General features: G+C 37.7%; 1 protein-coding gene across 2 annotated transcripts in view; it reads right to left on the bottom strand.

Moving 5' to 3' along the window:
* Nucleotides 1–23,834, bottom strand: part of fat3a (FAT atypical cadherin 3a) — a 160,980-nt gene that overhangs the window by 79,766 nt on the left and 57,380 nt on the right. For both annotated transcript variants that reach the window (XM_082180841.1, XM_082180842.1), the window contains exon 2: nucleotides 9,029–12,368. In XM_082180841.1, coding sequence (XP_082036967.1) covers nucleotides 9,029–12,350 — 3,322 coding nt within the window. In that variant the 5' untranslated portion in view covers nucleotides 12,351–12,368. The remainder of the gene's footprint in view (nucleotides 1–9,028; nucleotides 12,369–23,834) is intronic.

Genomic DNA, 23,834 nt, shown 5'->3' with positions numbered 1-23,834 from the left:
AAGAAGAATGTCATATACACCTAGGATGGCTTCAGGGTGAGTAAATCATGGGCTAATTTTCATTTTTGGGTGAACTAATCCCTTTAACCAATCAGATGACAACTTTGAAACTCCCAAAGTATTTCCCATTTTGTGTGCCTTATCCATCAGACATCCAGCCAAAGGTCCGTAGGCTGCCACTAAGTCTGGTGAAAGTGGTTAACGTCGTTTCCAATACCTTTAAAATAAAAAAGTTTGCAATCAATTCGGTCTAATATGTGACATTTATGACATCTGAATGGATATAAAAAAATTTAATAAAAACAATTTGATTAGGGTTGGTTAGATCCATCAAAAACTGTTTGAATCATGAAAAATAGCTGTTAAATACTAAAGGAGCGGAGGGGCTGAATCAACAAGAGGACCTTGGTGATGTCATCTGCAAAGAAAAGTCATTTCAGCACATTTTTCACTGACGAATCATGCACAGGAACCTGCCTTAAGAAAGCAAACGGAGTCAAGTTTTGATTTAACGGGATTACGAGTTGTAAATAATTTAGACAATTCCCTTAATTACACACCTGAACTGAAGTACAACACCAGCAGTCTAATAGTAAAGGATCCGAGTGTCTAAGCGTAAGCCGGGGCTCTTTCAGCGCTGCGCGGAGCACTTAACCCCAGGAAGCTCTGCAGGGACCGTCAGTGCAATTAGTGCACTGTAAGTCCCAGTAGATGAAAAACGTCTGCTCAGCGGCGGCTGTAATGAGCATGGGCTTCTTTCACACTTTGTGTTTGACATGTTTGATGCAGCCTTGAATCGATGTTTGCGCTGTGCAAACAATAGAAGCTTCCAAGCTCAAATGAGAGACTTGGCTATAAGTGCACAGAAAATCCTTCGGCTATAGCGTGCGTGTTTGTCGGAACATGCCTTATGGTTCCAGACTGAGTCTCCTTATGTGTATGTGATCGGGGGAAAATTGCTTTCCAAGTCGTGATTGCATGTACAAAGACACGTGTGAAGTGTTTCCTTTCAATTTGTGTGTGTGCGCGCGCGTGCTCTTTAAGCTGTAATTGCGTCTGTAGAGTTGCTCTCCATCCCCGGGTGATTTATGGCTGATGCCAGCACAGAGCTAACAAGGGCAATAAATTCCCCCACTTGCTAGTGCTACTGCAAAATGTGTGTGCTTGAGTGTGTGTGTGTGTGTGTGTGTGTGTGCGCACACATTTACAAACATTCATGTCGTGTCATGCGGAGTACAACATGCAAACTGCCTTTTTGTGTTCTTGCACTTCTCGCTGAGTCTCTGTCCTGTCCTCATTCTTTCCATCAAATCTACAGACACACAGCTGTATGCAAACAGTCGGATAGACTCTTCATTGAAACAGTGACAGGTCAGTGACACAGAGTGCATGACCTTTGACAATGGTTCCCTAACCTTTGACCCCTTTGAGTGTCTACCCTAGGCCAGTTCGTGTGCGGGCGTGCGATTGGATAAAACTTGTATTTTTCTGTGCGCATATGAGAGGGAGAAACGGTGGAAGAAGAAAAGGTGAAGAGAAGAACAAAGAGAGGTATGTTTTGATCATTTATGGTTGCAACCATAGAAACAGGCTATCAAGGATCCTGTAAATGTAAATGTTTGAATGCTGAACCGTCAAGTATCGCCTTACACGGCGTGTAATACCTGCAGTACCAAACAGAATTGGAAAAATAAAAACTGTGCATTAAACAGTGTTTCAAACAGGTTTTAAATTGTGCATTTATTTTAATCTCATGCCTCATAGAAGCTTTTCTGCACTGAGAAATGCTGGTCTCAAGAGTGCTTATTTAGATGACCTGCTGCATTAATTAAAGCGCATGAAATATGACTGCACCAACTAATAAAGAAAATATGTATAAAAGGTATTAAATATTCAAAACCTTTAGAAAAATATCAATACACATTTGTCAGCCACTGTTCAGTGCTGCTAAATCAAAACAAAAAAATTAGCTGAGGTTTTTTTTGGCCTCAAAACCAGCCTAAATGCCCGTACACACCGGGACGAATTTCGCGCGATATTCGCCGACGTTTTACGCCTCATGACTAAACAAAGGGCGCCAATGTGAGTGTGCACACCGACGCGAAAAACGGCACGCGTAAAACGCCTCGGGTTCGTTCAAAAACTATCCGACCAATGAGATTGGCGCTTTTGCTCACGTGTCTGGAGCTTCTGAAGTTACAGTAAAACACAACTTGGGGGCGCTCAAACACAAAACAGTCTTGCCGAGCACACATACGTAACAGCGAAGAAGATATACGCCAAGTAGCGTCTACACTGCCCATAGACAGACACTGCCGGGAAGAAATAAGACGAGGAAGATGCTAGGCAAGATGAATGTAGAGCTGCTGGTCTCGTTGGTGTCGGAACATAAAGAACTATATGACAAACGCGACAGCGACTACAAAAATCTTGATAAAAGAGAACTGTTATGGAGTGGTATTGTATTTCTGTTTTACATTAAGCACCATCTAATGTCAGGGAATGAATTTGCATGTTCACTCGGCTCATCGTCAGCGAAAATCGCTTGGGTGTGAACACAAAAAACGCGTTGAAAAACGCTGGCGAATAACGCGCGCCGATATTCGTCCCGGTGTGTACGGCCCTTTACACCTCAAAATCACAACTTAAAATGACACCTGAAATATCTACACTGCAGCCTCCACAAAAAAAAAAAAAAAAAATCACGTGTGATTTCCTCTTTAAAATGATATCCTCAAAGACTCAAAGTCGACTCATGACAGACACTGATCCACCTGCTGCCAGGACACAAATCTCACAAAAACCATGTTTTCAAACCACTACCACAGTATTAAAGTAGAGAGCTGGAGATACTGGTTGCTGACAGTGAGTTGTAGCAGGGTTTAAGAAGTAGAAGGTGACTGTTCTGCACCATTGTGTGTGAATCATGCCCTTTAAAGGCCATGGTGAACCCTCTCGTTTCAGTCTTAAAAGAAATGGACAGGTATTCATGGCTTTGCCTCAATTTTCTTATTCCCTCGTTCCAAGGAGAGGTGAAAAGACCATGGGAGATCTGAGGGTCGTTTTGAAACCTCTAGATCATTTTCAGGCAGCTTGCGGGTGAGTAGACACACAAACACACCCACACCATTCTGGCCTCTGAACCCCAATCTCTTTTATCCGACTTCTTTTTTCCCCCTCTGTCTCTCTGAAGTCTCATCGACCTCATCTGCACATGGGTAGATGACAAATAAGGGTGAAACAGCATTTTTTAAAACAAAGTTCTAAATTGCTTAAGAATTGTATGAATTTGTAAAGTACAAATACTGTTGTTTTTGAAACTGTTAGAGGTTAGCAGATTTTTTTTTCTCATTATGTAATTTATTAAGCTTTTCTCACAGCTCCAGGCAAAATATGTCCTGCGGTGTGACATGACATTACTATAAAATTCAAATATTGAAATATTATTAATTTCAAATACAAATCAGGTATGTTTTATGTTTAACAAGTATTCTTAAAGAATGATCATTAAAATTCTGCATATTTTTTTTTTTCACAGCTGTTTTTCGATTATATTCTTTGCTTGTGCCATCTTTTACCACTCACTCCAGTGGAAATATTGTTTAAAATGAGAAAAAATATTTGAAAATGTTTATTATTTTTTTATATGGTTATATTATGCAATGTTTTCAAATGCATATAATTATTTAAGCTAGTTAACATAGTAAAAGTCGTTTAATTGTGTTTGAAGTGATGTCACACCACAGGACATCCCGTCACACCACAGGACAAAAATGAGACACTGCATGAACATTTATGGTGAAATTTATTGAATACTTTTGTAACAAACAAATTCATTTGCATCTCTATTTGAACATTAATGAAAATCCACCATATCAGTACAATCTTATTACTTAGTGTATGAATTTGAACTAAAAACATAGTGAACAAGACATACTGAATAATTAACATTTTGGAGGTGTCAGATCAGACCCAGTCATAAAGACCATTCATTTCTATTTTTAACTTAAAAGACTAAACAAATATCTTGTTTCTCAGGGGAAAGTCATTAAAGTCATGCTAAAATAATTAAAAGCATGTTAAAATCATCAATTCAGCTCTTTGAACAAAGATTCCAGTGAACAAGAGAAATCTGACTTCATCATTTCCCTGTACCTCCTTGTCCTTTCTTTACTCATGCCTAAAAACTGACAAATCACTTTAAAAACAATGATCAGTGACTGTTAACATACACAACAAACAAATGAAGACAGATATATATATTTATGCTTAATATATGTATAATATAGGTATATTATGTATAATGAAGACAGATATATATTTATGTTTAATATATGTATAATATAGGTATATTATATATAATATTTACAATATTTGTTTAATATATATATAGAGACAGAGATATATTTATATTTATGTTTAATATTGCAAACATAACAGACGAGAATCTAGCTAGACATCTGATTTAATTATGTCACACTACAGGACGGGCTGTCACACCACAGGACTTGTTCACTTTTGCAGCCATTTTGAGTAATTGCTATACAAGACTGACCTTGGGCATTACAGTAACTGAATAAGTTCATTGTTTTAAACCTGAATATGATTCTTTTTAAAAAATATTTTTATTTTTTCTCGAACTAGATCAGTCTAGATCAGTCACACCACAGGACTATCAAAAATGGACACGTTCATGGTCTGACAGAAATGATAAAATATATCAAATTAATAAGAGATTAACACTCACATTTTAACCTCCTTAGCACATCCAAACATCTGGGGGACTTCCTGGTAGGGGGCTTGACTAAAGGACCCCTATGGCTGTCCATGTAACTGCCAGTACAAAAATCTAATATCCTATGTCACACTGCAGGACAGCATTTGTGTTTCAAAACTAAATGTACTGTAAATATTATTTTAGTACTTTTTAGCATTTTGAAAACTTAAGTTAAGTAAGTAAATGCATACAAAAAAATGCCAAGGCATTTATTAGCTGCTCCAAGCATACCTGCTTTATTTTACTAATATTTACATTTGATGAGTCATCAATGTTACAGTCACACCGCAGGACATTTTGCTATTCACCTTGAAATATGAACAACACCAAATAAATTTTACGTCCCAAAATCATAATATTTAAATAAAATGATGTTCTATGCCCCACTGGCATGTGTCGTTTTAATTGAGAAATGCAGTTCAATAAACATTTAGACTTGATTACAGAAAAAACATGCGTCACGTCATCTGCCCACATACACTTTTTTTTTTTTTTACTATAAAGTTATAATCATACACACTCTTATCAAACCCCTGCTGGAAAAATCCAGCTTAGACATGGTTTCTTGCTATTTATTAGCTGGTGCAAAATGGTAAACAATCTTGGACCAGGAACATAACAGATTAATGTGGTTAAGCTGACTTTTGGAACATGATGGCTAATCAACCAGCTTGCTTGCACTAGCTAATGATCAGCTTGGATCTATTAGAAACAAGCTTTCAAAACACAGCTACCAGCTTAAAGCTGGATTTTCCAACAGGAATGCTTCTTTTATCCCGCACACTTCATTTTCACAGTTTATTGTACCTCTGCCACCTTACAGGCTAACTGATATCACATACACTATTATGGAAGTAAAATAATGTCAAATGTTTTTGAAATAAAAAGCCTGTTGAATTGCACTACTTGAAAAAAAATAGGCATTGCATTAACCATGCTTGCATTTAAATGCATTGTATTTTTAGTGCTTACATTTTTATGGGCTGAAATTCAACATGGTTGAATATTTAAGCTGTGAATATTTCAATTAAAAACATTTCAAACACCTTTTCATTATTAAAAATTCAATAATCCATATTCACCTTTCATATTTCACTTCCAAAATATTCAAACTGTTTAAAAATACAACCAATAATATTCAACAGGCAATTTTCGGTCCATTTTATTTCGCTTTGCAAATTCGCTTCCACAAATTCAGTGGTTCAAATTCGACAGTAAATTCAACATTGACGTCCAGGAACTGCAGGAAAAGCAGTAGATTGCCGAGCATACTCTCCATCTGCTGTTAGTCTACCTCACCGGCAGATGGTGCAAAAGCGCTTGTTGAAGACCAGCAACAGTTAGAACAAGTCATTCATTCATAAAACTCATTTACAGCAATGTAAGTGTATTTGTGATTATTATGACGGCTGTTTTATGTTAAATTCAGTGTCTTCACGGTTACTTTTCCTGTGTAGCCTACATGCATCTTTCTCTACCGTGAACGAGATTATAATGTTATTCCCCGAGGCAGATATACAGATCCAATGTTACATTTTTGAGGTTGACATATATTTCTCTTGGTTGTTTAGTTGCCTTAACTTTATATTGTGGCGATGTGCTGCATGCAGGCTATTAGGGTTTCCCTCAATACTTAAGGATTACCCTGCTGGACATATACAACGCTTAACGTAGCTTAATGGACTACAGTGATGTAAAAGACCAAACTCGCAGGCAAGCAGATGGACTCAGAATAACGCGCAAAGCTTAATGCTGAGCGTTTCCTAGTGATAGACTGGCATACAGATGGCTTGATGTTGGACATTCGCACATTTAGGGACCGTCTCTAAAGTGTATACGACTTTGGTATACACGTTTCTAACTCCGATAGCATTTGAATAGAACGACTTAAAGTGTTCATTTAGTGTCAGGCATAATGCGCACCCTTTGGGTTTTGATATTTATTCAAATAAATTTAAGTTTGCTATTGAAGTTAGAAACGTGTATGCCAATGTTGTATGCAACTTTAGAGACGGTCCCTAAATGTGCTAATGTCCAATATCAAGCCAATTTTACATTTAGTCATTTAGCAGAAGCTTTTATCCAAAGCGATTTACAGTTAAACTAACAATAGGAGGACAATATGCAAGTGCTGTGACAGTTTAAGCTAATGCAATACACGTATGCATACTATATATATATATATATATATATATATATATATATATATATATAATGTATGTGTTGATTTTATGCCAGTATATCACGAAACGCTCAGCATGAAACTTTGCGCGTTAAGTTCATATTCTGAGTCCATCTTCTTGCCTGTAGCCTATATAATAGCCTACAGCCTACTTCCCTAATAAGGTGCAAGATTGGTCTTTCATATCACTATCAACGGAAGGGGAATCCTTGAGTATGAGGTATTGAGGGAAACCGATTATAATCCTGTTCATGGTAGAGAAAGCTGATGACATGTAGAATACACAGGGAAAGTAACAATGAAGTTATTGAATGAAACATAAACACAGCTTATTGCGTGTTTATCATCTTTTCCGCATATACTCAGATAATCATTTTCATTTTTATGAATGAATGTCTTCGTCAGCAACAAGCGCTTTTGCACCATCTGATGGTGAGGTCGACTAACAGCAGATGGAGAGTATGCTCGGCAATCTACTGCTTTTCCTGCAGTTCCTGGACGTCAATGTTGAATTTACTGTCGAATTTGAACCACTGAATTTGTGGAAGCGAATTTGCAAAGCGAAATAAAATGGACCGAAAATTGCCTGTTGAATATTATTGGTTGTATTTTTAAACAGTTTGAATATTTTGGAAGTGAAATATGAAAGGTGAATATGGATTATTGAATTTTTAATAATGAAAAGGTGTTTGAAATGTTTTTAATTGAAATATTCACAGCTTAAATATTCAACCATGTTGAATTTCAGCCCATAAAAATGTAAGCACTAAAAATACAATGCATTAAAATGCAAGCATGGTTAATGCAATGCCTATTTTTTTTCAAGTAGTGCAATTCAACAGGCTTTTTATTTCAAAAACATTTGACATTATTCTACTTCCATACACTATTATACATTATCATCTTGACTTGTGGATTTATTGGTCTCCTAAAAATGTGAGAGGTGATTGCCCGTGCAAAACTAGCGTGTTGTGGTTGAATGCCAGAATGTTGCTATGTGATTGCCAAAGTGTTTTGATTGATTTTTAATATGTTGCTATGCGGTTGCCAGGTAGTTTACAAGAAGTTTTATAATGGTTTGAGTCAAAAGATCTCTTATTTTGTAATCCATTGATAAAGCACAGCCAGGTACTTCCGACTATGTAAAGTGCATGGAATTGTTTTTTTGTTGCCAATTTTATCATTAAATACTTATTGTTAGGAATTTGTTCAAATCCCCAGCCCTAAGTATAAATAATAGTGATGCTTGCCTTAAGAAGCAACACTAATAAAACCCCAGATGCTATCGGTTTAGCTGACGGAAAACGCACTGTCTAGGGGAAAGAGAGAATGACAGAGTGAGAGAAAAGGGGAGAAGGAAAAAATTGAAGGTTATAGCTAAGTGTTTGGGTCAGACAGAATGACATGACAACTGCAATAAATGTAAATAAAAGAGCTTTGTGTGGTAATTCAGTCCACTCGATGGAGGCACAACACATAAATCAACCTCACACTCACACACACGTTTCGACTCGTACACACATTTCTTTATGCGGAAATCATTATTCGCCGATACACACACGTATATGTACCCACTTTGTCTAACATAAAAACTGGACAAAAACAAATGACACTATCAAAACAGTGCACATGAACTGAATGCAGTGTATGAAACATTAACCCTAACACAATCAAAATTTCCATCATACTTCAATCTTTCCCCCTCCATCTCAACTGTCAAAACTCGACCTAAATAAAATGTAGGCCAATGCAGTGTTTAACTGGCCTGAGGTGACAGATAAACCACTGAAGCCTGTTCACTCTCCATTTGTGTCCCAGGAAGTCACCATGAGTGGCATATATCTCAGTTTTTCCCTCCCAAATTAGCTCTATTCAATTTCCAGTGATTACACCAGGCAAAGTTGGCTAGTTAAATCAATACATTAATTTGACTCTGAAAAAAAAAAAAAACCTCTGCTAACTGTACAAGGAATCCACAATATATATTAACAAAATTGGCAGCACTTTTGAGCATTGAATGAAATTAAACAGATAAATCAACAAAAATGTAAAATGTAATCAACACATACCTGTTTCTTCATCAATGGTGAATCTTCCAAGACCACTGCCGTCACGAATGGAATACTGCACCTCGCCGTCCCTTCCTGTGTCGTCATCCCGTGCAGAGACCTGGAGTACGGAAGTCCCTATCCGAACGCTTTCTTTTACTGATCCATTCATGGCGAAATTTGAGAAATATGGTGGATACAGGTTTTCGTTGACATCCACAACCTCCAGTTCAACAAAGCTAACCGACAGGAGCGAAACAGGTCGGCCTTTGTCCTTTGCTCGAACTGTTAGGTTGAAGAACTGTTGAGTTTCGTAATCCAGCTCCTTGGTAAGACGAACGGCACCGCTAGTCTTGTCGACATCAAAACGGCCATCATAGTCATTAGCGAGAGAGTATCGCACCTGCCCTCCAAGTCCAAGGTCAGGGTCTTGTGTGTCCAACCAGGCAATGACAGTGCCCACTGGAAGGTCTTCTAGGGCACGAGCACTGACGACACTTGGGATAAAGGCAGGTGGACAATCATTAACATCCTCGAGTGATATTTTAAGTGTTGCTACAGAAAACTGTTGGGCTGCTCGCTCTGCTCGATCTCGTGCTTCCACTTTTAATATGAAGAAGGGAACTAACTCTCGGTCCAGCTGACCTGCAACATACACAATCCCACTGGAGCTGTTAATGCCAAACTGTGATGTGCTGGTGAGTAGAGAATACTGGATCTCCCCATTGAGACCTTGATCTTTGTCAGTAGCTTCCACTTGAATTACTTCGGTACCAATAGGAGTGTTTTCGGGAATGCGGGCTTGGTACTCACCATCTTGAAGAAATTGAGGTGCATTGTCATTTGCGTCTGCAATGTAAACTGTAAGAAGCCGCCAGGTGGATTTTTGCGGTTGGCCTAAATCGTACAGTGTGATGTTTAGAAGGTAGCGGTCAATCTTTTCACGGTCAAGAGGAAGGAAGATGCTTATTATACCATTCAGAATTCCAATAGTAAAACAACTGTCTGTGTTGCCATCAGCTATGGCGAATAAGAGTTGTCCATTGAACCCAGTATCACCATCAAAGGCTTTTACCTGAAACACACTCATGCCAACTTCTATATCCTCACGCACAGTGATGTCCGTTGGGAAGGATTTGTCGAATTGAGGTGATTGACGGTTTACAGAGAACAGGTCAATAAAGCCTTCTTCTATTTTGGGTTTACTGCTAGCTTTGGATTTCTTCAGAAGTTTCTCAGCTAGTCGTTGGGCTACTCTTGTTTCAGTACAACTAAAGCTCTTGGGCGGTGTCTTCCCCTGCACTACTGATATGTTTACAAACATAGGATCAGAGAAGTGTTCCCCATCAGTGGCAGTGATTTTTAGATTGAATGAGTTTTTGGGTGCCACAGTGTTGAGTGAGTGGTGTAAGGTCATGACACCAGAATCAGGGTTTAAGTCAAAATACCCTCGCTCATTCCCTGAGAGAATCTTGTATTTGACTAGCTCTAGCTCATCAATGTCTATGGCAGACATTGTGGTGATGACCTCACCTACCGGAAGGTCTCGAGAGATTACACCAACACAGGCCACTTTTTCAAACAGTGGTTTGTTATCATTAACATTCTCTAGGTGCACAGTGACGTTGACTTCACTTTCACGCCTATATGGGGAACCCCAGTCAGAAGCACGAATCACAAAACTAAAACTCTCTAGAGATGATTCAAAGTCCAGCTCCTGTGTTGTCGTGACTGCTCCGGTGAACTGCTGCACACTAAATGGTAATGGTGTCAAGCTAGCCATGCTGTATGTAATGTACCCGTTTTCCCCATGGTCACCATCAGAAGCAGTCACCACAACAACAGTAGTGCCTACGGCAACACTTTCATTGACAAACACCTCATAAGACTGTTGAGCAAATAAAGGTGCATTATCATTGGCATCCTCAAGAATGACTCTAACCTTGACCCTAAGATCACTGTCTACTTCTAAGACCTCTAGCTCAAATACTTCCTGTGTGAGTTGGGTGAGCCAACGTGCCGTGCTGATGACACCTGTCATGGTGTTGATACTGAAGAACCCAGAATCAGCAGATGGGGTCAGGATGTACTCCGCATCATCTGGCTCTGGCTGGAGTTTCACAGCCTCCACAACAGTTCCAGGAGGGGCAACTTCACTCAAAAGAACCTCATATTCATCCTTCTGAAATATGACTTCTGCTGGGGCTGGTCGTGACAGTCGTAAGTGCACCATGTGCACTGCAGAGAACTTTTGAGGTGTTCCACGGTCCCGAGCCTGCAAGCTGAGGTTTAGTCCAAATGGATAGCTGTCCCAGTTGATTTGTTCTGTTGCACGAAGGACAAACTCATTAGATCCTGTCTGACTAACTTCCTCATCCACCATTTCTTTACTTGGTACCTCTGTCCTTTCAATGCTGAAGAGCTCAAGAAGATCCCCAGCCACAATGCTCACTGTCTCAATCTCTCCATTTGCCCCTTCGTCAAGATCCTCTATGGTGATCACAGCTACGACAGGGGACTTCTCGGTCCATACAGGTGATAATGTAACAACGCTCAGTGTGGGCACATGCTCATTAATCCGTTCTACATGAACAAAAAGTTTGGCTGTACTGCTTACACCGTTATTCCCATAGAGCTTCATTCCCCGGTCCACAGCCTGGATCTCAAGATCATAGCGGCTTTGAGTGTCAACATCCAGCTTCCCACTGAGAGAAACAACTCCGCTAGTCGGGTGCACAGCGAACAGCTCCATTCGCTCCTTGAAAAAGTAATAGAACTCTCCATTCGATCCTATGTCTGCATCCGTGGCAGTGACCTGAGCTATGCTGGTACGTAGGGGTGTACTTTCTGCAATTGTAACCGAATACGTGGTAGGGGAGAAAAGTGGTCGAAGGTCATTCATATCCAACACCTGCACACTAACTTTAGTCCAGGCCTCTAGTGTATCCCCTTTAATGGAAGCTTTCACTGTCAACAAGTAGTTGTCCTGAACTTCACGGTTCAAGATGGCAGCATTCCCCCCTTTGGTTCGTATCCGCAGGAAGCAGAAATCACCCAGAGTGTACTCCTCGGCCTTGAAGAATCCTTCCTCGTCCCCAGAGGTGATGCGGTACCTCACCTCCCAGGAGTGATACTGGAGAGGGACGCCCATGCGCACCTTGCTGGTGGCGTAGGTGCGGGCGGCTGAGTTCTCATAGACCGACGCATGGTACAGTGGTTGAGTAAACTGTAGGCGGGACCTTTCACCTTGGCAGTGGCCTGGAGGCAGAGAGAAGAACAGCAAGAGGGCCAATTGTAGGAGAATGGCCCATATGCCTGCCCAAAGGGCCATGCTCACTGCCATCCCATCACCAAACCCATCCTGGAGACAGAGAAAAAAGAGAAAAAATGCATTAGGCAGAGCAAATGGCATGACAGGACACGACCTGACCTTTCATATCTAAAGATCAGAGGTCACTAGGGATCAGTCAAAAAGATCCAACACAAGCAAAGGAAGTTGTGTACCATAGAAGGGCTGGTGCAACCGCAAACCGAATGACATCACTACCCAGGTCTCAAAATGGACACTGACACACAATTATATACTACAGAAAAACCAGGAGGATGCAATTCAGGAAAATTCACTTACACACACACTACACAGAAGAAGGAAAAAAACAGCAGGAGAATGCAAGTCAGGAACAAAATAATTATAGAGAACGAAAAATCAAAAATACAACCCGTCACACACACACACACACACACACACACACACACACACACACACACACATTCATTATATGACATGGTTTTAAAAAAGCTCTTGAGAAAGGACAAAATGTTGTGGATTCAGCAATATACTGGGTATGATAAAGTGCTGCTGGAGAGGAAGTCTGTGTGTGTGGGTTTACTTAGATATACTTATCTAACAAAATAGTCCCAAGAAGTTAGCTGAATCTGAAAGCCTTTGGGGACCTAAATTAGAAAAATGATTCATAAATCCAATAAATAATTTTTTTTGAATTCTAAAAAGTTTTTGTTTAGGGTAAGTAAGTTATAATTAGCTTAATAAAATACCAAAACAATAGCAGTCTAAGGTACGTTATCAATTTGTATTGTTTGTGTTTGCAAGTGGTAAGGCGTTTTGCATGCATATATAAATATGTGTGTGTGTGTGTGTGTGTGTGTGTGTGTGTGTGTGTGTGTGTGTGTGTGTGTGTGTGTGTGTGTGTGTGTGTGTGTGTGTGTGTGTGTGTGTGTGTGTGTGTGTGTGTGTGTGTGTGTGTGTTGGTATGGTACGTCAACTCTTGTTTTAGACACTGATTGTTTTGTGTATGCCCTGCGGGACAGTTAGGATGTGTTCCAGTCCACAAAAGTGCAACACTGACCTTACCATGCATACACACACAGTGTCCAACTTTTGCCCACACAAAAACACAAATGCATACACAAAATATACACACAAAGAATGGAGTTGCTGTGGTCAGCCCACACATGACTCAGCACACACACCCACCCCTTTCCACCTCTAATGATATCCTACAGCACACTCACCAACTCAGTCCCACAAATTGGAAAAGACACACACACACACACACACACACACACACACACACACACACACACACTACTCAAAATGCAGAGATCAGCTTATTTTATTTCTCTCGGTTCTTTCTCTGTCACATTCTTTTTCTCTCTCTTTGAGTCCACATACACTGACAGACAGGCTGTCAGATGAAAACCAGCAGGCATTTTGGAGCAGTCAAGGTTCAGTACGCAAACAGCATCTTGTCTCCCCTAAAGCCTTGTTTAGACTGACCAAATCTCAGGTTCAGCTGGCCGGAGACTTTACACAACAAAATAAAAATGCATATCATAAGCCCAAGCCCAACACAAACACGGCAGTGCATACTGTACACTTAAACACTATCACAGCTACATAGCTTAAAAAAAAAGATATTCAAAAACATTTTCTGAATGTTCAGTTTTGGTTATTGGTATGTTAACATGTCTTGTTTGACAACTGTACAGCAACTTCAAATGAGGTTCTTGCTTGTCTTACATTTTTATACATTTTTCTCAACATTTGTATTAGCAACTTAATAAATTGTTCTGCTGAATATGTAGTCAAATAAAATAACAAACTCATTTATATATGGTAAAATGTCAACATTATTTTAAATACTCATTGAACAATAAAAAAAAAAAAAAAAAAGCAATACTTTTTTTTTTTGTAGTAGTAGTATGAGAACTTCAATATGAGCCTGCAATCACTTTCAAACAATGTGGCTTTAAAAACTATTTCAAATAACACTGAGAATGTTTATCAAATATTAATAACATTTTTAGAATTTCCATTAACAATAATGTGAAACATTTTTGCATCTTTATGTAACATTAGCCACATTTTTTGAATTTCATGAATGTGAGCCTAGCATTTCTGAAAACTTTCACTTCTAGCAACTTAGCAAGTTTTTTTCTAATATGTAGTCAAATAAAATACAGCTTAATATAAACATTACTTTGATCATTTGTAAAACAATAATTATAATAATTATTAATGATAAAAATAATGTAATTATTATATAACTATACAAAATGTACAATAGCTTTTTTAGCAGTAATAATGTTTAACTAACTTTTTCACATAACATTGTGAGAACTTTAATCAAACATTAAAAACATCATTAGAACTTTAATTATCAACATTTGAAAAATGACCCATCTTTATGCAACATAGGCCAAGATTTTTAGAATGTTCCTACGATTAGGTGGGGAAAAAAACATTGGCAACTGTTCAATCAGTAGAGGTTATTGATCATACTGGATCCCACAGCGGTAAATAGTACGTACTGTACACACACACACACACACACGCACATGCACACGCACAAATTAACTACAGAAAACACCACACATTATCGATATAAAAGGCCATTATCCACATAAGCACAAAACATTATCAATACATAAAGCCATTATGACAAGCCATTGTCAATACAATTGCACACTAAAATAACTACATGACACATATTTCATGCAGTCACGCAAACATAACCAAAACTTGTACTGCGAGCCACGCTTTGCAAAATGCAGTGCGGGAACATTAATGAACTTGGGATCCATATATATATATTTATATGTATCATTCACATATGACAAATACACACTCTAAAGTAAAACTGCATTGAAAAGGTCACGCTTTTTGTTTTCTTTTCTAATGGAAAATATTTGTAAGCGTGTTTATCTGCTGATATTTTGTTATCTGTAAACTGCATTATAATCCATTCACTGACAGCTCTGTGTTTAAGAAAAGCCGCAGCGCTCCACTGCATCTGAATGCGTGTGCGTTACGTGACAACCAATCCAATATCCAGAGAAACAGAGAGGAAGTGATGTAGAACAAAGCGCATTTCCATAACAGAGAGAATTCTAAATGACAAGTGTGTGTGTGATATGTTCTGATATCTATAGACCGTGCCCTGATCCTTTCACTTCAGTTCCGCGGTTAAGAAAAGCCGGACTGACGCATTCCTTCTAAATGCCGGTATGTGTTTTAGTGCTGTCACAATACCAACATTTCAGTAGTTGATACCAATGCCAGACATTGTTTTGTCATGGGAGAGATTTTGACCAATTAGAAATGACCTAGACAAATTACCATCTAATAGGGTGTTTGCTTGTGCGATAAATGGCCAAATTAAACATTTCATATTGTTAAAAAATAAATAAAATTAGCTCAGAAGCTAACCATATTAGCTTAGCATATTGACATTTTGAATAAATGACAATGTTTAAAGTGAGTTTTTACATTTGAAACAACAACAAAAAATCTGTTTTGCTTAGCTAGAACCAGGCATCCCAAAAACACATGTTTTTGAACAGGCAACACAAATTCCCACCTCTTGGCGTCCAAGAACACAGGATAGAGGGTATGTTTGGCACGGAGTACTTACTTACTAAAACCTTGTTTGTTATTTAAAGGGCTTAGTCAGTCAATGACTTCACAGACAGTGTTTCTGCATGAAGATACAGACTCTTGTTTCAGACAGGCCTCCAAGGCACCATAACGTCACGTTTAATGATCTAGAACAAATTCAAGTGAGCTTTAGACATAACCAAGTGAATATTTTATGACTACAATGCTTGTTTCTCGGTAGAAATGGAATCTGAAAAATGGACATTTATAAATGTATTTACTGTCAACCACGCCATTACACATTATTCTTCATTACATCAACTCACACTCTGAACAAACAGGATTCTGGGATATCATAGATCATGTGTGTGTGTGTAGATATCATATCATATAAATTTTTTTTTATAGATATGGCCTCATCTGGTCAGTTTTTGAAAGCAGCAAAGATGCGTCCTTTGCTGCTTTCAAAAACTGACCAGATGAGGCCATATCTATAAAAAAAAATGTTAAACATTAAAGCTGATATTACTGGCAGATGGAACTCAGTATACAGTATATATATATATATATATATATATATATATATCCCTAGTGCATTTAAGTGTTTTTGTGCTACCGTTTGTGTTTTTTATCCATGTATGAAAACAAATCCAATATTCTGTCACGTAGAGGATGGAGAACAAATGGCCATTTCCATAACAGAGAGTTCTGATGAACTGTGTGTGTGTGGTTGTTTTGGTGTCATTAATTGGAGCGGGATCTTTATTGCTGCTGGCATTGGTTTCTGTAAGCATCCTGTCAGTCTGAGCCAAAGACCTTCCAACACACACACACACACACACACACTCCCGCTTAACACATGCTGCGGCTAAATGGACAGCGCTAACAAGCACAGTGCGTGTGTGTGTGTGTGTGTGTGTGTGTGTGTGTGTGTGTGTGTGTGTGTGTGTGTGTGCGTGTGTGTGTTTGAGGGGACGTTTGTGATTTGGTGGTCCCTCATGCAATCATGCGAGCTGCAGAAGCAGAGCAAAAGCCCTCAGAGAAAAAGTGAGCGAGAGAGAGAAGGACAGTGAGTTCAAAGCTACCAGTGAAGAGTGAATGTATTATGCATAAGAATAATACAAAGAAAGGCAGAGCAAGTTTGTGTGAGAGAAAAGTTGTGTGATTCCCTCTTGTCCGGTCCGTTATTATGCATCACTGCGGTGTGCCGAGTTAAGCTGTGCCGTTTTATGTTGTGAAATGTGTTGCGTTCACTTCGTTGGTCACCCTTATTATCGCTTTCCCTGGCACTGATGATATTTTCCATCATTTATGACACAGCGCTTTCCTGCCATTAAGGAGTTTTTTTCAGAAATCCGTGTTTTCACTGTTATAAGTTAGGGGGCGATATTACGCATCTTCTGAAATAGTGTCGAATCTTTGGATCTAAAAACAAGCGAAGAAGATAATCTGCATAAACCAAGCGGGAAGGAAGTCGACCGGAAGTTGGAGCCGGCCGCGTGCCACCATCTTTTAGCAGAACGTCACCTGCTGTTAGCATCCCATTGACTCCCATTCATTTTGGCGTCACTTTGACAGCGAATAACTTCACATCTGAGGCGTTTAAAGACTCCATTTGTCCATTATTTATTTCTAAAGAAACACGACAATGTGTAAAATGCTCCATTACCTTGTAGCTTACGTTATGGCCCCGTAAAAACAGTTTTTGTAAAAGTAGGCTAACGATTGCGTCATAACCACGCGACTCTCTGTCGCACAGTAGAGAGATTACCGTATGGACAGGAGAAGCTCGCGGGCAATCAGGGAGACGTGGAGGCAAAATGACTAAATAATTAATCAGAATACCTAGCAAAAGTTTATCCTGCTCCTAGCTCATGGACACCTCCTACTCACACTCTCCGTCTCTGCAAGATTCGGAAGGGAATGATTCAGATTTCTCATGCCACAGCCACTAGAAGACAGACGGGTTGCTCACGTCACATCTAGGTCGTCAAGCTCAGTTTGAGTCTGCGCGTCAGGAACGGAAGTCCTAAAAAATCGCTGAAAATGGGCTTCACTTGCCTCAATTGAGTTCCAATGAGATGACTCTGTCCATTTCTTATACTGTCTATGGCATAAACCAGGATCGAATAGATGATTGTTTACGCACAAGTAAGCTAACACGATTATCAAACATTAAACAGCAACACAATGCCTAACGTTACCGGATGAAATGTCGACTTCATCATCCAGTGTATGTGTGTGAGAAAGAGAGAGATCAAACATAAAGAAAAACATTTAGATTGTGTGCTCATGGAAAAACTTTGAAACACCCTCACATAAACCAATACTGAATACTGATATAGCTAAAAATGCCAATAATTCACGCCATAACATTAAAAAGCTCTTACGGTGATTCCACATTAGCAAAAACTGGCAGGCGAAAATGTCCATATTCTACTTTCAATTGTGTAGAGATGTATGAAGCATAGATCACAAAGAAGTCACTTTCAAACTAAGCAGATTTGGTTGGTCAGCATGGATTCTGTCCACAATAATTTGCTGAACAATGGTAAATCTGATCGTACCTTTACATGCTATTTTTACCTCAATCAGTTTTTTTTTTTATACAGCACAATAAAACAATGGAGGCTGACCATTGTGCTGACCAACATACTAGTAACTACAACAGAAATGATGTCCTCTTCTTATATAAAATTGTCCACTACATCATATTTCGTAATATACTCATAGATAATAAAGTTGGCAGTAAATCCCAAAAAAGTATTGGTTTCATCAAAAGAATGAATCCTGTTACCTAAATATATAACAATTAATCTATACTACTCCATGACACATTTGTTTGAACAATGAAATACCATTAGTTTTCCAGTAAGCTATAACTGCAAAGTATAGGGATTTCTACAAATCACTAATTTGCTAATATCATTCAAGAATTGTGATTTGATACTGAATGATTCACTCATATATTAAGCATTACGATGGCTTGTGAGCAAGTTTCCCTCCTAACTGCAGAACAAGACTAGAAAATAGTTATGGATGCACGATATATCCGTAATTTTTACCGTTATCGGCCCAATAAGAAAATTTGGCCAAGATTTTAAAGCCGATAAATAATGAATTATTACCTTCAGCTGTGCACTGTTGTGATGGTTCTAAATTGCTTGAAATAATTATATAAATTCGGATTTAGATTTATCGGCCAATATATCGGTTATCAGCTTTCAAATATAAAGAATCATCGGTTATCGGTATCGGCCAAAATGTTTGTATTGGTGTATCCCTAGAAAATAGTAATGTCTCTATAGAAATATCAATAATTTTAAATGACTGATTTTATTTATTCTGTCTACATCTTCTTTATGGCAGTTTTGTAGTTAACCAGCTCATTTGAGTCAAGACCAGTCAAGACAGAGACCAGAAGAGTGTCGAGTCTGAGTCAAGACTAAGTCCACATGTTCCAGAGTCCATGAGACCAACACAATGAAAATACAGTCTTGGACTTGGCCTTGAGTGTTTGTCGAAGAGCATGTTTTTATGATCTTGGACTCTGGAGCATACAAATTCATTCTTAACTCAGACTTGATCTTCTTCTGGTGTTGGTTTTCACTCAAACTCAACCCTCTTTTGGTCTTAAAGTCCCCCTGTAGTCAATATTTGTTTCCCTTAAAACTCATCTTTGATCACCAAAATTACACATTTAAAAGTTTTTTTCTTGAAAAAAAAAAAAATTATGCCTTAAAATAGCGTGAATATAACTCTACACCCTTGCCTCATTTCTATGAATATTTAAATTAGCCCCGCCTCCACTCACTCACACCAGCTCAGAGATCCACTCGTTGACGATCACTCGTTGACCTGATTGGTTACAAGGTAGTTTGTGACGCAATGATGTTGACTTATGAATTTGCACATGTATAAGACGTATAAACAACATTAAAAACTTTAACTTAAGACTTGAAAGAGTGGGTTTTGACAATGCACTAAGGTGAAGACTTCACACTAGAAACTACAAATTCCAAATGCATATGAAATCAACAACCTTCAAATGTGACCAACAATCTGCTCTGAAACTACTCAAGATTTTTTCCACACAAACTCCAGAATCCTCACAACTTATCTAAAAGATTCTCTTCAATTCAGTTTTCTTCAGGCCATCATTGAACCAATTTGCAAGTCTTGTAAAAAAGGACCTGCTATCCGGTATTAAAATAATTAGCGGAGGAGTGACAACCATTAGTTGCAGGGTGTACAATGTTGCCTGTATGAATGAAATTATGTCACAACTCCTTCGCTCCAGCATGAATTAACTGCTATTCAAATGCATGAGTTTCACAACAGAGGAGCCATGCAAATGTTCCTTCACAAATGTTATCCTCACCGCTTTAAAAGTCAACTTCTTCTTTCTCTTGCTTTATAACTTGAGGTAAAAGTACTTTGAATAAGCCTATTTCCCAAGACTTTTCCTCAGTATTAGCTGCCTCAGCTTTATGTTCGAAATGTATGTACAAATAAAGCTAAATCAAACAACACCTGTAACAAACAGAGACTGTGCAAGAGATACAAGACTTTCGGAAATATAAAAATGAAACAATGTGCGATTCAGACAGCATGAAACTTTTTTTGTGTAACAGTTCCCAAAACGAAATGGTTTCTGTCATCTGTATCTCTGCGTGAATAATAGGCACAGTGTGAACCGAACCCTGCTGACACTGAGGTGTGTGTGAACGCTCAAGGTTATATTAAACATCAATCATGAAGCATGCAGACACCACATTTCTGTGTTCTAGTCCAGCGGCTATGTGTGTCACAGGCACACCGCTCCTCCTTAGCATGTAAAGCAACCTCCGTCCTTTAACATTTTACTTTGTGGCAACGTCGCCACTGACGCAGAAAAAAACATGTTTCAAATCGAAACACGTGCTCAAACACACAAGCCCAAAGAAAAAAGATTTCGGCGTACAAATATGCACTTCACAAAAACATAACTCCTGGTGTAACTACTAGTATTTATTAATGAGAAGTAGTAGGATTCGTATATTAAAGTTTTAAGACGCTAGTAAATATGGACACGTAATGTAAGCCGTCAATATTTCAAATTGAGCTGTGGATGAGAAAAGCCTGCACTGATGAAATGAAACGCAGAGAGGTTTTCAAGCTCTGTTGGTGGGAAACTTAATGATATAGACTGACACAGATGCACTCTGGGAGTTGTTATGGATAGAAATGCGAAGTGCAGCTGGTACTGTATCATTGTTAGTGTTGAGTTACTCTATGCTGAAGTGCAGAGCGTAATGCTGACACCAGCTCTGTGATTTTTTCTAAAAGGAATACCTGTATTATAGAGCTTTTATTATAGAGCTTGTGTTTGGTCGTGTTGGGTTATTGTAGGCCAGTGATGATTGTGAATTTTGACTAACGTCTAACTGTTATAGAAATAATTGTGAATAACAAATAACGGTTTTGTTCGTAACTTGTGAAAACATAATACACAGTCATTTAAGTCATTCATTCAAGTTTAACTTAGATTCATAATAAAAGACTTTAAAATATTTTGCACAAATAATAATAATAATACAAATAATAATAAAAATATTATATTTGAGAACATTTTTATTTTTGGTAAATTAAAATATTGGTCTGCATCTGGTAAAAATAAAATAAAACACGCTAAAATATAATATAATATTAAATAAAAAAATAAAACAACATAAGCAATACAAAAAAAAAAAAAAAAATATATATATATATATATATATATATATATATATAAACTAATAAAATATATAATATTAAAAAAATATTTAAAAAATAAGATAACCTATGCAATAATAAAGCCAAAAATAAATAAAACAAAAATAAAACAAAACAAAAATAAAGTAAAGTAAAATAAAGATTATGTACGACAGGCCTATGTTGAGTTGATCTCAGCTTTGTTGTGAACAGTGAGATTCTGTTGGATGTGATTAGATTTCGGTGTTGTTGTGAATAGAAATCTGAGATTCAGTCACAAAGACAGTCCCCTACACACACACGCACACACACGCACACATATATGAACTGTGACACCATAAATCTCTCAGGTCTTACACACCTGTACATCTTTCCTATCCAGGAGTCAGCAAGTCCTTACACACTACTGCGGCTTTCACCTGCACAAAAACTCAGCGTGCGGCTTGAATAACAATACGTTCACTATCACACACTCACACATAAACACACTTCAGACGACCTACTTCTCTCCTTTACAGCGCTGAGGCGATTGAGAGAGAGAGAGAGAACTGACAGAGAATCTTCCTTCTGACCAGAAATCCTCCGAGACGTGATCCTGAGGCGGTCAGGAGAGTTAGTTCATCATACACACACACACACAGGGAAGGATAGCTCATATGCCGAACCCCCAGAGAGCATGTCAGCTCTGCTGTAATGGAAGAACAGAGAGCAAAAAGACAAAGATGAGGAAAAAAGAGCATAATATAAAAGACAGAGAGAGAGAGAGAGAGAGATCCTGAACAGCTGCCAGGAACCGTCCAAACCGTCCTTCACTGTCCCACCAACAGAGTGACCACAGAAAGTTGTGTTGTGTATTATTGTGCTGGTCTGTTTCCTATTCTCCTGGATAATGTATCACTATTGTGTTGTTGTATTGAGTTGTTCCATTGTATTATGTGTGTTGTTCTGTTTTCTACTGTATTAATGCTCCATTGTGCAGTTGTGTTATTGTTAAACTTGTATAAACTAACACAACTAAAATGAAAATTAGAAATGTTGCCTTGAACGAACTGAAAATAAAATAAGTTAAAGTTGAATAAATTTTGAAGTACTAAATCCAAGTTAAACATGAATATTATATTACATTTTAATAGTTTAGATTTTTTCATTTATTTTATCATTTATTTAGTTTTTATTATTACTTATGTTATTGCTTATATTTTCTTATTTTTCATATATAATATATTTTATTTTACTAGTTTATATTTTATTTCATTAAATTTGGTTTTTATTATTGCTTATTTTATTTTTATATATATAGTCTAATTTTGTATATTTTATTTAATATTATTTTATTTTATTGTCACCAGTGCGAATGGAAAGTAGACCAAGACTAAAGCTTACCAAAAAGAAAAATATATTTGACTATTTATTACTATTTATTACAGTATATTTATCACTAGTATTTATCTATTATATATTTTTTACTGTACTATATATTTCACTATATATTTATAACTATATATTAAATGTGTAAATGTGTAATATTTATTATTATTATTATTATTATATTAAGCCCATGCCAAATATTTTAAAGCCTTTCCTTATGAATTTAAGTTCAACATGAATAAATTACTTCTTAAGGATGTGTATTATGCTATAACTAAAAAAAGAAAATAAATACTAAAACTAATAAAAATGACAAAAGCAAAATTACTAAGACTTAATCTAACATTCACATAAAAAATAAAAAAAGTAATATTCAAAATATTAAATACAACTATATATAAATAATCCATGAAATTACACCATTATCGCATTGTGGTCTCTGTTGTGATGTGTTGTGTTGTTCTGAAAGAGTGGGATTGGAGTTTGAAGAAAAGAGTGAGAAGAGCACAGGGAACGAGGGAGCTAGTAAAGGAGGGGAGAAATAGTGTGATAAAAGAAAATGAGAGCACAGGAAGGATCAGAATGTGACAACGAAAGGGAAAAAAAAAGAAGGAGAGATGACCGAGAATGAGTGAAGGAAAAGGGGAACGAGAGCAGAGAAACCACAGAAGAGGGACACAGAAAGAGAAAGCAGTACTATTTCTCTTAGCAGGAGCTGTATTTCTTTTTCATTTGCCCTGCTGTAAAGATATATTGCAGAGAGAGAGAGAGAGAGAGAGAGAGAGAGAGAGAGAGAGAGAGAGAGAGAGAGAGAGAGAACCGTGTTTG

This window comes from Leuciscus leuciscus (genome assembly GCF_965113295.1).
Source record: "Leuciscus leuciscus genome assembly, chromosome: 9".
NCBI lineage: Eukaryota > Metazoa > Chordata > Actinopteri > Cypriniformes > Leuciscidae > Leuciscus > Leuciscus leuciscus.
Note: the sequence above shows the minus strand (reverse complement) of the source record. Positions and strands in the feature narration are given on the sequence as shown.